General features: G+C 40.8%; 1 protein-coding gene across 1 annotated transcript; it reads left to right on the top strand.

Moving 5' to 3' along the window:
- Positions 1-665: 665 nt before the first annotated feature.
- On the top strand, positions 666-14,411 carry NAE1 (NEDD8 activating enzyme E1 subunit 1). The gene is made up of 20 exons (XM_063167610.1): positions 666-772; positions 2,638-2,741; positions 2,833-2,893; positions 3,782-3,812; positions 4,420-4,491; positions 4,840-4,919; positions 5,484-5,593; positions 5,911-6,020; positions 6,588-6,650; positions 6,885-6,948; positions 7,980-8,071; positions 9,305-9,364; positions 9,452-9,585; positions 9,730-9,805; positions 10,057-10,096; positions 11,457-11,543; positions 12,411-12,503; positions 12,913-13,027; positions 13,103-13,152; positions 14,113-14,411. Exons 1-20 carry the CDS (start codon positions 717-719, stop codon positions 14,220-14,222), a joined length of 1,608 nt encoding a protein of 535 aa, XP_063023680.1. The 5' UTR covers positions 666-716; the 3' UTR covers positions 14,223-14,411.
- The last annotated feature ends 574 nt before the right edge of the window (positions 14,412-14,985 follow it).

Genomic DNA, 14,985 nt, shown 5'->3' with positions numbered 1-14,985 from the left:
TTGTTGATCACGTTTGCAAGTTACAAAGATCAGACAGCAAAGAACATTTTCTTAACAAAATTTTACATACTCTACATTTAATGAGGAGTAGTGCTAAGGCATAGGTAGGATGTGATTAAACTCTCCATGAGATCTTTTGAGTGGAATCCTGCCAGCAGTGGGGCTCCCATGAGGGCTGGATTGCCAGTGGTTAGGCAAGGAGTGGTTGTTGGAAGTGTTTTTTGTTGGCCTCCTATTTTTCTTGTTTACTGTTCAGGCTGTGGATAACGGACTCTGAGCAGAGGAGTAGCATTGCTTTGAAGAATGGGTGGGTTGAGATGAGGAGGAAAGCTGCTGGGGGCAGGTTTACTCCTATTGTGACTATTACTAGGGCGAAATGATTTGATGTGGAGAAAGCCGTGTTTAATACAGTTCTCTCTGAGGCCTCATGTGCCGGCAAACGCTGCGGAGGGGTCCCCGGGAGCGGCACAGCGGAGGGCGGGGGCGGCGTTGGTGCACACGGGGTGGGTGCGAATGAGAGGGGAAGATCCAGGTGCTACCGACATTGCCGGCTTCGAGCCTCCAGCAGTGCCGGTGCTGCTGCCAGCAGGGCTGAGGGAAGCAGAGACGCGGCCGGAGCCAGCGCACGGCCCGGACTCGGCACCGCAGCCGCGGCCGCTCCTCAGGGCAGGGCAGGGCAGGACCCGCCCCGCGCGTGCGTAGCGGGAGCAGCGGCCATGGCGCGGCCGGGCCGGGCCGGCCTCAAGGAGCAGCGCTACGACCGCCAGCTCAGGTACCGCGGGCGGGCACGGACCGGCACGGACCGGCACCGCCCGGCACGGACCGGCTCCGACCGAGCGGGGAGCGGGGCCGCGCCTCCGGCGGCCCGCGGAGGGCACGGGCCCGCTCGGCGCCACGCCGGGGACAGGCCCCCGGGGCCGCGGGGAACAGGAGCTGTGTCCGACCGCCGGGGCCGTGAGGGCTCTACCGGCACACGGACAGTAGATATGCAGTAAATTAACAGGATATATCTGGGGAATATATATATATATATGTGTGCATATATATATATATATGCATACATAATCTTAAGTGTATACACAAAGGGGGATGGAGATACATAAAAGTATATATCTACGTAGGTACTCGTGTACGTTTTTATATAAGATATATAAATTATTTGTACAATGTTTGTTGTGTAAGTACATAATATATAAATATATATTCTAAATACTGATATTATGTATATCTCTGTGTATATATATGAATGTATAAAGGGGTGTGCTGAAAAGACGGAGCCAGGCTCTGCTGCGGGCCCAGCCATGGCCCCAGAGCCACGGGCAGGGCCTGAGCCCAGGAGCTGCCCCTGCCCGTGCCCAGAGCTCCTGCCCTGGCAGTGCCCAGCCCTGAGCAGATGGGGCACAGAGGCTGTGCAGGCTCCTGCCTGGGGACACTGCAGAGCCACACGGACACACTGCTGTGCCCTGGGCTCTGGGATGGCCCTGCTGGAGCAGGGAGGCGCCACCACAGCAGCCCCTGGGGCCCCTCCAGGCTGAGCCATTCTTGGGTTCTGTGAAAGGGCAGAAAAGATCCGAGTTACCAGGGAGGGGTAGCGGCGCCGGAGTTAGCACCGGAGTGGCTGTCTGCAGTGCTGCTGTTAAGTTTCCACAAGGAGCCGTCCTGTGGAGGGCACGGAGAGGATTTGGGGTCTGGAGCACCTCTGGTGAGGAGAGTCTGCTGGGAGCTGGACCTGGTTGGCCCAGAGAGAAAATTGAGAGGGGAATCTCATCAATGCATAGAAATATCTCAGAAGTGGGTGTAAGAGGGTGGGGCAAGACTTTCGAGTGATGCCCAGCCGCAGGACAAAGAGCAATGGCCATAAGCTAAACCACAAAAAAATTCACCCCAACATGAGGAAGAATTTGTTTTCCTGGAGGGGGCAGAGCCCTGGAGCTGATGCCCAGGGAGGCTGTGGAATCTCCCTCTCTGGGACATTCCAAACCTACCTGGACATGTTCCTGTGTCACCTGCTCTAGGTGACCCTGCCTGGGCAGGGCTTGGACTGGGTGACCTCCAGAGCTCCCTTCCAACCCTAAAAATTCTGTGAGTTACAGTGAAATCAGCAGGATGTGTGAACTAGGGCTGTCCCAGCCAGATCTCAGCCTCAGTGCTGTTCTCTAGGGGTCTGAAGTACCAGACTCAGCAAGACTGATTTCTGTCTCCTGTGTGTTTCAGTGTCTTGTACGAGAAATTTTAAAAAATACATATAAAAATCTATTATTTATTATAAAAGTTAGGAAAAGCTGAACAGGACAAAATTTGGGCAAGGACTGCTTTAACCCTTGCTGGTTTTTAACCTGTTAAAGTATGTTCCAAGAGAAAGAGGTGTGTGCATGCATCTGGTGTAAAGTTGGAGAAAATGAGATGTCAGGGAAACTCTCTTTGGAAAGTCTCAGTTTTCACAGTAAGTTTCTTTAAGGATCTTTATTTTGGTTAGTGCTGTTTAGGTCCTCAGCAGTGAATGGACAGTTGCATGCCAGCCCTCCATTTGTCTTTTGTTGTTGTTGTTGTTGTTGTTGTTGTTGTTATTTGTTTTTATTGGCTGTGCAATCTGAAGTTCAGTAGCTTCATTGCCTTTTGGTTTCCCTCCCAATGCAGACTGTGGGGTGACCATGGCCAGGAAGCATTGGAATCTGCCCATGTTTGTGTGATAAATGCAACAGCAACAGGAACTGAAATACTCAAAAACTTGGTGCTGCCAGGTCAGTAGATATTTCTTCTGTCTCTTCTTTGTGATCTATCTGACAGCTTAATGATGCCAAGTTATTCATAGGAGGTTTTTTCCCCCCAAAGGTATTGGTTCGTTTACAATTGTCGATGGGAATCGAGTCTCTGGAGAAGATGTTGGAAATAAGTAGGTATTTTATTGATTTCAGTTACAAATTGACAAGTGACAGAGTTTCATAGGTAGTTCCATCTCTGTATTTGCTAAGAAGCCCTGTAAGATGGTTTTGAAAGCCACTCTGTGTTTCTCCAGGTCTTCTGTGGGTTTGGGGGTTGGTGACAAACAGCATGCACAGTCATTTTGACATTAGTTGCTGAATTATTTTACTTGCTGGGTTTGGACCTTACAGGTCTGTTTGCTTCACGCGTCAAGTTTATAGAGACAATGCTTTACTCAGTATAAAAATATTGGAAGTTAACTTGTTTGATGTAGTCTTGAGCTATGACAGTGCTAGTGTTTCAGTGTGGTTCAGTATATTTTCCCTAATTCTGGTGATGCAGATGATTTAATTTTCATTAATCATTGTGCAACTGTGACTGCTAGGCATTTATTTAGCTTTCATAGCTTTGAAAGTCTCTGTGCAGCAGGGGAAAGGGTAAGAAAATGTTTGCAAATCCTGTAAAAATTATTTGAATACTGATTCTTGATCAAGTTCTGTTGTGGTGTGCATAGATACCTGCAGGGGTTATGTGAGGGGAAGGAAATTCCATTATATGAGGAAGTCAGTGCTAGTGAGTCTTTGATTAGCCTGGTGAGAAAGACCCTGCAGCATGAGCCTGTCTTCTAGAGAAGTTTGGCATGTTCTGTATTTCACATTTATGGCTTGGGAATTGAAAAACTTTCCTAAGAAACTGTTTTTGAGGAGAATACAACAATAGTGAGAAAAAGCAGATTTAAAGGGGAAAGTGGTTTGTTGTGCATGAGAGCAGCATATTCTGCAGAACAAACTGTAACTTCAGTGTTGTTTTTTCTTCAGAATAAAAATTCACATGTCATTTTCTCTTGCCTCTTTTTCAGTTTCTTTTTACAAAAAAGCCATATTGGTCAGGTAAGGAGTTAATAAATGTCAGTTTATATGTATTGAAAGCATGGAAGTGTTGAGTATTTAAACGTGGTATGAATAATGCTAAAAGCTATATGTGTATAGGTTAAAGTCTGTTTATTCTTTAACAGAATTCCCATGTTTATTTTAGTTGCTCATGAGTGAGAGATAAACTCAATTGTGTGAGATTGAATAGAAAAAAATGAAGAGCTTATGATCTATGGAAGGATGAGGTATAAGACCATTGTGGTTCAAGGAGTAAAGTTAAGAGTAGAGAGGGAAATGGGGAAAAAATATCACAAAAACAGAGAGTACAAAAGGCATAGATAACTCCTGGATATTCTGTAATGAAACTGGAAATTAGGAAATAGCTGTCTCACAATTTGTCTTTTTAAAATGATACTACAGAAAATGTTCTCAAACAAAGCATCTGCTATTATGGGATGCATTTTTGCTTCAGATGAGCAAGGCTTGAAGTAAGGAGCCTTAGCTTATAAATGAGCTTTGTTGTGGGGTGTTTTCTGGGGTTGTTTTGTTGGTATTGCTTGGTGTGGCATTATGTAGTACTCAAACACTGTGTAAACTACATTTCATTCTGATTGCTCTGAAACAGAGTCGTGCCCAGAGTGCCATGGAGCTCTTGCAGGAATTGAATAGTGATGTTTCTGGAAACTTTGTTGAAGAGGTTTGTCTTCCTAAATTAGTACTATGTGTGTATTATAGAGTGTGATAAAAATGTGAAATAACAGCTCTGTGCTGCTTTGTGATGTTGCAGTTTAAATAGATTCAGGATAATAGATTGCAGTTTAAACTGCTTTCTGTTGCAGTTTAAATAGATTCAGGATAAAACAGCATTTGAGAAAGATAAATCATTTGTATGTATTTCAAACAAAAAGTCACTTCATGTATTTCAAACACTATTTTGTAGCTTCATCTTAATTTTATAACTTTCACTTAACACATCATATTCAGCAGACTTGCTCTGTACTCAGAAATTGTCAGTGTTCCCTGACATATATTTCCCCCTATTTAGAGTCCAGAAAAGCTTTTAGACAACGACCCTTCCTTTTTTAATCGGTTTAACTTAGTGGTTGCAACACAACTGCCAGAAAGGTAAGAATCACCTAAGATTGAATTACCTGTTTGTAAGAATCACCTAAGATTGAATTACCTGTTTTCATTCAGTTTAAAAGCAAGTTTATATGTGTGTGTGTGTGTGTGTGTGTGTGTGTGTGTGTGTTTATGCACAGGCACTTCCTTGCAGAAAAACTTAAACAGAACAGAACTCTGTCATTGTGAAGGAAAATTTCAGCCAGTGATGGCATTTTCTAGAGACGTTTTTGCTCCTCTGATGGGAATTGCCTCTCCTTGAAGTTAGGACTCTGCAACACATGGATCTAATCCTTTATTTCTAACTAACAACTCATTGAAGCTTTTTATTTGATACTTGGAGCATTTGGGAGGGTGGGATGAGACATAAGTAAGATAATGGAAGAATATTTTTCCAACTCACTGTAAATTCCTGTACGAAATTGATCACCTTACGTGTTTAGGATCATGATGAAATTAGAAAAGTTTTCTGAGAGGACTCTTTCACAGAGTAACTGGTGCAGGAGTTAACTTTATAGTTAAATGTTGTATTCTGTAGATCTGAAAAAAGCCTGTTTTTCCTTCCAGTACATTGTTGCGCCTGGCTGAAGTTCTCTGGAATTCCAACATTCCTCTGCTGGTCTGCAGGACCTATGGACTGGTTGGTTACATGAGAGTCGTGATTAAAGAACATACAGGTTAGAGGTTTGCTGAGGTAAAGACTTCCTGGAAGGTTTAAAGCTTCAATAACTTATGTCACTTTGGGGTTTTTTGTTTGTCTTTTTTCATCTTGTCACACATTTAGTATTTGTTAAGTCTTAGGTAGTTTGCATTCTTTTCAGAATGCATGGGGATTATGGACTGCAACAAATAGTAAAATTGGGATTATCCTGACGTTATGGGTTACACAGAACACTTACTTTGAGAATCAAGCACAGGTGATCCTGTGTTTGTGTAGCTCTGTTTTGAAGGCCAGACATAATGCTGAGAAATGAATTGTGATGTTTATTCACAGTTGTTGAATCTCACCCTGACAATATGTTAGAAGATTTGAGACTGGACAGACCATTTCCAGAACTGACAGAACACGTTCAGGATTATGACTTGGAGCATATGGACAAAAAGGTTGGTGTGGTCAGATGCAGATATACAGTGCAGGGATCCTGTGAAAATGGCTCTTGGCAGATGACTCTGGTGCCAAGTCTCATCTGAACAGAACCAACTCTAGAATCAGTCACGAGGAACTATTTTTGCCTCTGCTCCAAATGTTCCAGTCTATTTAAATCTTAAGCAGGTGGGGGTCTTTGGAATCAATGAGTATTCTTGGACAACTTGATCTTTTGCTAGATTATCCCCTCACACCCTCTTTTTAATTTGTTTTTTAATTTTTTTAGTTAACCTACTGTTGCAGAGCTTTGCACCATGGGTGGTTGTGCATGGCATAAGTTTCACTCCAGAAAAATATTGGAGAACTTGTCTCACCCTTTTTTAAAATAAAGTAATAATAATTTGATAATTTCTTTTATAGTACTTAAAGAACATTTTGGCTGAATCAAAATCTGGAACATGTCGTGTGTCTTTGGGGTAGTGGAAAGGATATTTGGAGATTACATTAAATATAGGTTTTTAATTTGTTTCCTATTTTTCATCTTTTCTCAATCTGACAAAGATTTCTCCACTGTTCAATTACAGGACCACAGCCACACTCCATGGATTGTGATTGTAGCCAAGTATCTCACAAAATGGTTCAATGAGGTATGTTGCAAAACTGTATTATTACTGTTATTGGTCTGTCTTTTCTGAAGCAGTTAATTCTTTTTGCTGTATGTGACATTAAAAAAAAAGGTGGAGTCATAAAAAAAATTACTAACTGAAATACAAGTGAATCTGTGAGCAGTGACAGACTCCTGGAGTTCAGCAGTCTGAACACAGTAAGCTTAGTAGTAGGCATTTTAAAGACAAAAATCTCTTTATGTTTTTTTAATTTAGAAAAGTGAACAGTTGCCTAAGAATTACAAAGAGAAGGAAGCCTTCAAAGAACTGATTCGGCAAGGTAATCCATGTCCCAGGGCTCCCTCATTCCTGCTGGCAGAAATAGATACAATGTGGCACCTGAAAAGTAATCCTTAGTTCTCTCAAGTTTAATTTATGAAAGATATGCTGGTATATACTGATTCTTCTGCTAAATTATTGCTTTGTACAGGTGGATCTTAAGATGCCAGACTTGCTTATAAATGTTTGTTGTTAATGTTTTATCCTGTCTAAGATCCAGAGTGTGATTTGGGTGGGAGCAAAGGCCTTATGATAAAATTCTGTTAAAAATGTTATAAAGAGGAAAGCAAATGGCTTTTGACACTAGAATTGTTATTCTGCAAGTATTTGGTGTGTCCACTGACCCATCAGACATTAGTAATCATCCACCTCTGCATGGCCAGGTTCTGTAGCACTGACTGCACTGTGACCAGTGTGTGAATGGCTTCATTTTGCAGGGTGCTAAAGCTCATGTGGCATTTTTAAGATCTATATGCATTGTCTTAAATTATTGTTGAAAAACACCATTGACTGAATTTTTGGTATTTCCTTACTTGAAGATGGCCTGTGGGCAAATTTGAAGAGGTCCTCATCCCCAAGCTGTGATAAGGGGCAGATCTGATCCGTAGTAATTTCCTTTGGTTATGTCAGATTTTTAGTGGAGGCCCTTTCTTGGGCTGGCTTGATCTGTGGATGCATAAGTATTTGCCAAATTTGATCCAAAAACCCCAGCAAAACATGACTGGCATGGGAAGGAGAGTTGAATTATTAATTTAGTGCCTATGAAACTTCATTATATCCTTCTTACACCCAGTGCTTTTGTGCTGAGGAATTTCTACTTAGCATTACAGGGAAATGCAGAATTTAGATGAAGTTAGCTTTATAATTACATCTGATCTTTTTTCTTGTGATTTATTTTTCATTTTTTGCTGGTAGCTGATAGGCCACAAATGCATTACAAATACATCCACAGCCAGTCTGCTCTGTTGGTAAGACATAAATGATGAGATGTAATTCAAACAGTTGCGTGTTTTAATTGTTTTTTTCAATAAGGTATCTTAAAGAATGAAAATGGCACCCCAGAAGATGAGGAAAACTTTGAGGAAGCTATAAAAAATGTGAATACAGCATTAAATCGTACAGAGGTAAAATAAACATTTCTGTGATAAAACTGAAGCAATTTCAACTGCCTCATTTTCTCAGAATATATTATTCAGTTTTAGGATGGAAATTCCATTTGTAACATTTGTATTTAGCTAAAAACAGGATTAGTACAATGTTAGAACTGCAGTTGTGTAGTTAAATAGACCTAGACTAGCTGGAAATGTAGCTTATGGAAATTCTCTTACTTCCTTGCTCTTGCAAGAAATCTGCATTTCCCTCCTGCAGACTTGAATTCAAGCCTAGAATGAGTCAGCAGTCAGAGTGCATCAGTGAGTTCTTGTCTGACTTCTACAGTTCAGTCTGTAAAAAACTCTGAAGTCCTGGGTACAACTGCAAGGATTTAGCAGTGAGAGATGTGGCTGATGCCAATTTAAATACACTGGTGTGAGGGAAACTGAGAGCACTTACTGAAATCGTGCTGTATTGAAGCCAGGGGCTGTACTGGTTACTCTCTATAGAACTGAAGGGCTTCATGGGACTCCTGATACAATAAATTCACTTCTTTGCTCTTGAAGAAACTTACTACAAAATTCCCTTCATAAACTGGTCAAGCTTAAAAAGCATTAGAAGTGATGCTTTCATTGTTTCTTAAATAATCCTGACCTCATAACATGTGGTTTAAAATTAGCTCTGATTTCTTTCGTTTCTCATCTGGGGTAGACTGCAAAGGCTACATGGGGCAAAAGCACGTTCTGTAATTCTTCTTAGATTATGTTCTTTTGTTTTGAACTGTGCTGATCCTTGCTTGGATGGTCATGTTAAGTCTCCCAAAAAGCAGCAGGTAAAACTTAGTGCTGTCATCCAAGCCACTACTAGACACAGCCCAGGATATTAATATTTATTTGAGTTTGTGCCAGACTGACCTGCAGCAGTTAAGGATTCTGACTAACACACTGACTTTTGTAGCCCCATTCCCCTTCCCTGGCCTTTTGGCTGCTCTGCCCCACCAGGCAGGCTGGGCAGTTACTGCTGCAGTTCTTTACATCTTCTCTGTCAAAGATGGAAGTCAGATGAGATTTTGTTTGTGACATTGATCTTGCTCAGAAGCATTGCCTTGCTCTTGGGCAGGGCTGCTGTTTGACTGTGTAGGATTCAGAGATTTGCTGTGAAACTCTGAGGTCACTTGGAGTTGGCTCACCTATGTACTGAGTGATGAGATAATTCGAGAAATTAAAAGTCAAAGAATTACCAACCCAATTTATTTATTTTCATAGATTCCAAGAGGAATTGAAGAGCTTTTTAATGATGACTGCTGCCTAAAACTAACGGAGCAGGTATGAGTAGTTAAGGGTAAGACTTAAATGGAGAAAAAGCATTGTATATAACATCTGTGTACATGGCTGTCTCTTGTGCTTTTGTAGTCATCTTCCTTCTGGATTTTGGTTCGAGCTTTAAAGGAATTTGTGGCAAATGAAGGGCAAGGAAGCTTGCCTGTCCGGGGCACCATTCCTGATATGATGGCAGACTCCAGTAAATTCATCAAATTGCAAAATGTGTAAGTAGACAACTCACTACCATTCATGTGGCTTGTATTTTGTCTTTATAATGTGAAACAAGCAAAAAAAAAAAAAAAACGATTGCCTTCAATGTGGAGTTGATGGCTTTCTGTTGTAATTATTTACTTCTTCATTATTACCAGATACCGTGAAAAAGCAAAGAAGGATACTGCTGCTGTGGGGAGCCATGCTGCTAAATTGTTACAGTCCCTGGGCAAGGTGAGTGCAAACCTGTGGGCATTCTTTTAATGCAATTAAGTATCTGTGAAGTGTCTGCTTTATTTATTAATTTGGTTTGATCGTATAAAAGTAAAATGCATACAGGGATATACTCTTTACAATTTAAGACAGGGTGGTTTTTTTGGTACATTAGTAACTAGTTATTTCACTATAAATATATTAATATATATGTGAAAGCAGGAATTCTCTAGCCATGGTGTGTACTGGAATGAGTATATTCTCTCTTTTAGGCACCTGAGTCTATTTCAGAGAGAGAATTGAAATTGTTCTGTGAGTATGCTTGGATTCTGTTCTGGGTTTATGCAAATGATCAAATAATCAAAAACTTTTGAATAATCATGTAGTTACTAAGCAGTAAGTCAGTATTTGAATTTTTTAAGAAAGTACTAAGTGGTTTGCATCCCTCATTTTCAGGAGAAGTAGCAGATGTTCAGCATCTCTCAGGAGTGAGTCTGTAAAGGTTGGCTTTAAAGTTATGTATCTTTTCACTCCAAACAACAGGGAGCAGCTGCCCTCTGCTTTTTGTGATGAGTGCCTGAGCACTCTTGCTCATGCTGGGGTACTGGTTTCAGTGTGGGCTCTGCAGACTTGAGGTAGTCTGAAAAGCTGTAACTCAGCTGATGGCCCTTCAGGCTGTGTCTGTCCTGGATGGGTACACGTCTCCAGCAGCAGCCTGGCTGAGGCTCCTCAGAGCTGCAAAGCTCCCCTGTAGGCACAGAGCCAAGAGCATGCTGCTCTGCGTTGTAAAAGCATTTGGGAGCCTCCCAGTTGCTCCTTTTTCAGTGCTGGGTTGTAATTGCACCTTGGGTCGATCCATAGCAATGGTACTGGAAAAGGACCTTTCCAGCTCATAGCTGTGCTGTTAAAATACTAATTGAGAACATGTGAGGCAGTGTTAGATTTAGTGGAAGATGGAAAGAACCATGTTTGTTAGCATTCAAAAACACATAATCACGGGGGATTATATGCAGTGCTTTTTATTAAGAGCTCTGGGTGTCTGGGGTATATTCAACCCAAATCTGACTCTGACCATACATCCAAAATGATCATGTTTTTATACCCTATCAATATATAACTTTCATGTTAATTATTAAACTTATATTGTTCTATTGTATACATAGATTTAGCCCCCCTCTGAATTTCCAACACAGTTTCTCATTATTCTTCTTATGGTTATATAACAATTATATTTAATTACTAAACTATCATCACATTTAACAATCATATCATTTATCATACTGCTTACACAGGTGCAGTTGATCTGGGAAAACACAAAGCTTAACATTTTAGATTCTATCTTTAACTTTTTCCAGGGCTCCACTATCATGTTGATTTGCAGCCTGGAAGAGGGAAACGTGGTGGCTGTGACTGACGAATTGCTGTGTGTAGCTGTTACATTAACCACAGAGAGGATACATAGATATTCCACATGAGCAGGGAGGATTTCCCTAAAACTCTCCTGACCCTAGACCTAAAGGTAGTTAAACAGGCTTTTATTACTGCAAGCTGAGAAGAAACAGGGAAGTGTAGAAACGCTGTTGGGTGGTGCCTCTGCCGTGCCCCGTGGCAGTGGGACAGAGCTGTGGTGAGGGTGGCACTGACGGGGCCATGTCTCCTTGTCCCCGTGCAGGCAGCAACGCCGCCTTCCTGCGCGTGGTGCGCTGCCGCTCGCTGGCCCAGGAGCACAGCCCCCACTCCTGCAGCAGGGATGCCATCAGTAAGTACTGCATTTCAGACTTGCAATGCTTTGGTGAGGAAAGCAAAATGTAAGCTACATGTTCTGTTGCGTTATGGAGTTTTATCATTTGCAATGTCACAAAGTCTTCAGTGAATTCAAATATTTAATGTAAGGAGTATGTCTCTCAACTACAGTTGTGGAGATTTAGGTTTAGAATGTTGAATTCAATTTGATTTTGAAATTTCAGAAGTGACCTTAGAGATTGATGTGTATTTCAGCTTTTGTTTTCTTGTGGATTTTACTTGTAGTACTCTGTAAATAAAACAATGGGTTTTTTTCAAACTTCTCTTTTCTGTATGTCAGTTATTTCTGACAGAGCTGAAAAGGTGCTTTAACTTGACCAAATAAAATAAATATCTTGACTCCTTTCAGCTTATCTCTTTAGGATGTGAACTAACAAACTAGTTACTTGATATTGCTTTTCGCTTTTTATATTGCCTTTTTTTTTGTGCCAGATATAAGTAGCAGCTAGTATTTACAAAGACTACAGAGCTGTGTGGTAAGGGATTTAAGACCTGTTTTATAATTACAGTCATTACAGATAATACTTAAAGCATGTATTTCAAATCCTAAAATTATAACTAAGGAATACCCATTTAAAGCACCTGCCAGAATTGAAATGTGAGTTTCTTCACTGAATAGTTTATATTAAATACATAAAATATGGTTTTGTCAGAAACTTTGGAGGCAAAATTGTGTATCTGACAGCTGTTTGATTAAGGTTCTGTCATAGGTTGCATTCATTAAGGTTTCTTTCTACTGCAGATTTACTATTTTCAGGCAATTCAAAACATTGCTTTTTCCATTCTGTCTGCAGCAGCTAACCAGTTCTCTTGCTGTTTTCAGTTTCCCATATGGATAACCCTGACAGTGAAATAGTGCTGTACTTGATGCTGAGGGCTGTCAATAGGTTTTACAAGCAGCATGGCAGATACCCAGGTATGTTAATACCAGTTCTTTACATCATCAAAAAAAATATAAAGTCCAATAGTTACTGTAGTTCAAGTTATAAACTGCAAAAACATTAGTTGTGGTTTTGTTTCCACAGTAATACTTTAGGAATATGAAAATTAGAGTTTTTTCTCTTCAGGAACTTAAAAAATTTACCTGAATTGGTATCATTAATGGGTTGTTTGGACTATGAATCAGTTCAGCTATGCAGTAATTTGTCTATCATAAGAAGCATCAACAGAATATTCAATTATTATTTGTCTAGTAATAATAACACAGTAATTGGCTTAGAAATTTAGGAAAGCAAAATATTCAGGCTGCCGTTTAAAACCATTAGCTTTGACTGTGATGTTAGAGTTGTGTGATGAAACAGTTGATGAGTTGATTTATTTTCCAGGTGTCTACAACTACCAGGTGGAAGATGATATTGGAAAGCTAAAATCATGCCTTACTGGTTTCCTCCAAGAACATGGGCTGTCTGTAGTGGTGAAAGATGACTATGTGCAGGAGTTGTAAGTGTTGTTTTTGAGGTGTGGCTTTGTTGGTAGAGCTGCTGGGCTGTTTGTGACTGTTCCTTTCCTGTGCAGTTGTCGCTACGGAGCTGCCGAGCCTCACGCTGTTGCTGCCTTCATGGGAGGTAAGGGTGACATCCAGGGCCACACAAACAGCCTGCTCAGCCACAGCTCTGCTGCCTTAGTGACTCTGGACTCCCAGAGCAAAGGCTGCCGCCACAGACAGCAGTAGGGCACAATCCTCCCCTTCATTCTCCAGATGAGACCTCTTGCAGTACATATAGAGTAAGTGAATGCACCAAGGGTTATAATCAGTAAAATAAATAAACTTCAAAAACAATCAACTCTTCAAGCTTAAAAATCTGTTAAGAAATGAAATGCTGGAAAGAGGCTTAATTTTTTTAAAAGGAAAGTGATAATTATAGTAATTTTAAAATTAGTGCAGTATATATCTTCTTTTAACATAGTACACATATGTTAGAGATCTATGAAATATCAGCAGCCTTGGATTCTTACCTTCATTTGACCTGCAGATGTATTTTAATGGATGCCCCGAATTGATACATCAATTCACTTACCTTCTTTATTTGGCTTCATGCAGTGCTGAAGATTTTGTATTATATTCTGCATATATAGGAATTTTTTTCTGATAAAGCAAAATTCGGTATACATAAAGGTAATTTCTGAAGAAGGTACAGAATGTTTCTTACTACAGGAAAACTCAGAGGGAACACACTGAAGTGACCCTTCAGTTTATTTTGCAGTTAAATTTTACATGATTTTTTTTTTAATTCAGCTTCTCTGATGAGAGAGGTTGCGACTTGCATGAGTCTGTCTGCTCACCCATTTTTATTCTGTGTGTCTGTACATGGAGGGAAAGTGTATGCAAAGCTAACTTCTGAAGTAGTAGCTTTCTGATCTTCTTTTATAGTGGGAAGTACTGAAGAGCATTTTTGCCTCCTAGGACATTTATCAGGCACTTCTAAAATAATTCCAGTGTAGAGACTTCTAGATAAGTAACATTATTTTACTCTTGTTTAAATATGACCTGCTAACTGCCTTCTGTTTTTTCTTCTCTTTTGCAGGAGCTGCTGCACAGGAAGTTATCAAAGTCATTACAGGGCAGTTTGTAATTTTTAATAACACCTTTATTTACAGTGGAATGTCACAGACTTCAGCAACTTTCCAGCTGTAGGATAAGCTCTTGACTTCAATGCCTCCAGATGCTGCTGCTGTATTTACAGAACTGTAAATACTGTGATGTTCTACCACTGACTGGACTGTTCTGTATGACCTGCCAATTAAAGTTTCTTTATTTGTAATTATCTTCTTTTTGTTGTTGTTGTTTCCTGAGGACAAATAAAATCATACTATATCTTGACAATTCTTTAAAATCTAGAATTTTTTGACTCACCTCTGAAAGAAAAAGGCAGTAGCTGTTTTTGGCAGGGTAAGTTGCATTTTGCAAATTGGCTCACCTTGTTGGCAGCAGAACTGCATTTTTTCTCATCAGAGCTGCTCATCAGCTCGAGTGGGGAGAGGACACAAAAGGATGAGAGAGGCTGGTGGAGCTCTGATGGTTCATGCATCCAATAGTGCAAAGAGCTGGAAGATGAAATACCTTTTATTGAGTTCAGGGTCATTAGGGAAAGGGAGTGTGTGCCTGAAAGCTCAGTTCTGTCAGCTGTATTCACCTAGTAAAAGGTTTTTTTTTCCTGCACCTGTGTGCGTGGCCAGTGCCAAGGGATGGCAGCTCTTTCTGTTGTGGCCTCCAACTGCAGAGTATGCAAAGTGAGCTGCATTGAAATGTGTTCTCCAGGGCTCAGTTTAGGGGCTGGTCCTGGTTAACATCTTTTTTGATGATCTGGATTGCGAGCACCCTTAATAAATTTGCAGATGCCCAGTTGGGTGGGAGTGTGGATCTGCTGGAGGATGGGAAGGCTCTGCAGTGAGACTTG

This window comes from Melospiza melodia, chromosome 13 (genome assembly GCF_035770615.1).
Source record: "Melospiza melodia melodia isolate bMelMel2 chromosome 13, bMelMel2.pri, whole genome shotgun sequence".
Taxonomy (NCBI): Eukaryota; Metazoa; Chordata; class Aves; order Passeriformes; family Passerellidae; genus Melospiza; species Melospiza melodia.
Note: the sequence above shows the minus strand (reverse complement) of the source record. Positions and strands in the feature narration are given on the sequence as shown.

Coding starts and splice junctions, on each gene's coding strand:
- NAE1 (XM_063167610.1), top strand. CDS start 717: ATGGCGCGGCCGGGCCGGGCCGGCCTCAAGGAGCAGCGCTACGACCGC. Junction 12,504..12,912: donor GCAGCATGGCAGATACCCAG/GTATGTTAATAC, acceptor TTTATTTTCCAG/GTGTCTACAACTACCAGGTG. Junction 13,028..13,102: donor GATGACTATGTGCAGGAGTT/GTAAGTGTTGTT, acceptor TTTCCTGTGCAG/TTGTCGCTACGGAGCTGCCG.